The sequence below is a fragment of the Lottia gigantea genome, assembly GCF_000327385.1.
Source record: "Lottia gigantea unplaced genomic scaffold LOTGIsca_806, whole genome shotgun sequence".
NCBI lineage: Eukaryota > Metazoa > Mollusca > Gastropoda > Lottiidae > Lottia > Lottia gigantea.
The window spans coordinates 11,427-14,118 of NW_008710682.1; the positions used below are offsets into that span (position 1 = coordinate 11,427).

A 2,692-nucleotide genomic window follows, 5' to 3' on the forward strand; every position below is an offset into this window, starting at 1 on the left:
AGAAAGTACAAGTAGAGACACCTAAACGTGGCACTTCCGGTAAAATTTCTATCAGTTTGTGGTTAAAGGGAAATAACTCTTTTTAATAATCAGTTAGTTTAGAATAAGACAACAATGGATTTTCTAATTTTTGTTTTTCAGCTATAAAAGATCTCTTTATTGCTAAGATAGATTAATGCTGGACAGGCACAGAATCTCAACATTTAGGGCCGTATGCTGCGCTCGAACTTAACGCTAAGTCAGACTTCGGGTAAAGTCAGACTTTGTAAAGTTTCGCCTGAGTTCGACTTAGTAACTAATTCATTTCGGTATGCATGGCTTCAACTTAAACGATACCTCAAAGAATTATAATTTAATTTCGAATATATTTGTTATTAGAAAAAGTGATTGATACATATTTTAACTAAAATTTTGATCGGACACTTAGGCCTACGGACAGCAAGAATCTGGCATGTTTCTCATGTGCTTTTCCGTGGGGTCTTTACTATAAATACGCATCAGGGTCATTTACAAATCATGATTTGATTGATTGTTCAAGATATCAGATAATTACTGTAATTGAACAGGAATTCCTTATCGATGTAGTGAATGAGTTTAAGGGTGTATTGGAGTCGAAACAAAATGATATTCGGTCCATACAAAGGAAGGAAAAGGCGTGGAGAGAAATAGAAGCCCACTTTCTTTAAACGAGATTACAAGCAGTTAAAGAAATGCTGAAATAATTTGAAAATGAAGGCAAACAAATCTGTAGTGATTGAAAAAAGAGAGAAAGAAAACTGGTGGTGGTAGAGTGGAGATAATGGATTCTAGTAATTCAAATCAGATATGTGCAATGATACCGGCACAAATGCACCCTCTGCAGAATGATTTTGATAACGATGTGGATTTCCATCAAGATAGCTTCACTTTGGCTCAACCGACGTCAGGTTAGTTAAAGGGATACAGTTCTCTGATTATACATAATTTGAACTTCTCATATCCGCAAATCCAATTTCAATAAAAAGTAGATATTAATATGTCACTTCGAGTTTGACAAGTGCTGTGGAAATTTCGAAAGAAGATAAATTACGAGACTGATTCCACGTCTTCGAAATAAGTTGCATATGCACGATTCGAACTGTTACGTAGCACCTTACTTTAAACAATCCCTTCTGCATTGGTACTGAATTTTTCAATTCCAGCGGAACATTGTGTCCAGATACAAATACAGTTCCAACACAGAAATCATCACGTGTTCCATGTGTACAGCCAATTGTTCCAATTATTCCTGAAAACTGCGTAATATCGTAAAAACCTCGTTCTATTGTTTTTATTTCATTTTCATCTGGAAACCTAATTACCTCAGGCCTATGAATAGCTATATATAGCCCTTGATACCAATTTCACTATTCGGGAGACACTGGATTGATGAACGCCCATTATGTCCCCCACGTTTATTTGGAGCCACTAGCATACCAACGAAGACATACCAATAACTGTAGTAATGGTGGGATATGTACAGTTTGGTCACATCGATGATTGAACTAATTTCAAAACTATGCAGAACGCCATCCTTCGGAAATCTGAAGCGTTTCGTAAATTCACTCTCGTCTAGATCTTCCATTGGATTTGAGCGGTCTTTAAATCTCCTCTCCACATGGTAAATATCTATAATTTGGTGTAATTGGTTGAAATAATCTTCCATTGTCACAATTTCAATCGCAAACGTATATAAAGTACGGCTAAAGTCTGCTACCACCCTATCTTTGACTTTACTTTAGTTTTGTCCATAAAACACTCGAGTAAAGCATGACTTACATCAAAGATCGAGCGCAGCATACCAAAAGTCTGACTTAAGCCCGACTTTGAGTAAAGTACGACTAAAGTTCGACCGCGGCATACGGCCCATAGAGTCAAGACGATGCTTCAATCGGGTATCCCATGCAATGTCAGTGATCCCGGAACTGACATGGAATAAGCACCTGATTCATCGATTGGACATTAGGCGTGTGTACAGATTATGCACCTTAAAAACCCATCGATAACAAAGTATGGTTTCCCTTGCTTTCCTGGAAAATGTTTAACTCTACACTACATGACTTTGATGCAAACATTTCCAAATTTTGGCTATGATCAGGATGCTAAAACGTTTTTAAATCATCCTTGACGAACGAAGCAATATACATTGTAATTGCAACAAAATTATTGGTAAGAATTTTTGTTTATCATTTGTAAAATGTTTTAATGTAATAGAAGAAATATTGCTGCAAGTAAAAGGAAACTTGACAATAGGGGAAATAAAATCATCTCTGTTTTCATAAAGTTTTATAAAGTTTGATAAATATTGTGTGAAGAAAGAATTGTTAAATAAGTTGATCTGTCAATCAAATCCGTACAGGTAAATCGAATTGATAACAGACAATTCCTGGGCATTCAAAATAACTTCCAAAATAATTTAAATGAACTGGGGCCTTATAATGATAGCATGATCATCTAGTAAAGCGAATAAAGCAACGAATTCCATTACTTTCATTCATTAACGACATCAATCATACACTGTAATACCGGACTAAGTGAAGTTGTAATGACATCCGTCTCAATTCCTAGTTCCTGTTTCATCCTTATTCATATAATTCTTAGAACTCTTGACAACAGGTCATGTGACTTTTGATGGACTATAAATAAAACATGAGGGTAGACCGTTATTATCAGC

General features: G+C 35.7%; 1 protein-coding gene across 1 annotated transcript; it reads left to right on the plus strand.

Annotated features, from left to right (window-relative positions):
* Positions 1–512: 512 nt before the first annotated feature.
* LOTGIDRAFT_146425 (hypothetical protein) lies at positions 513–686 on the plus strand (the record flags this gene model as incomplete). The annotated part of the gene is made up of 1 exon (XM_009067239.1): positions 513–686. A coding segment is annotated over one exon (174 nt), but the record flags the coding sequence as incomplete, so codon positions are not given.
* Positions 687–2,692: the final 2,006 nt, after the last annotated feature.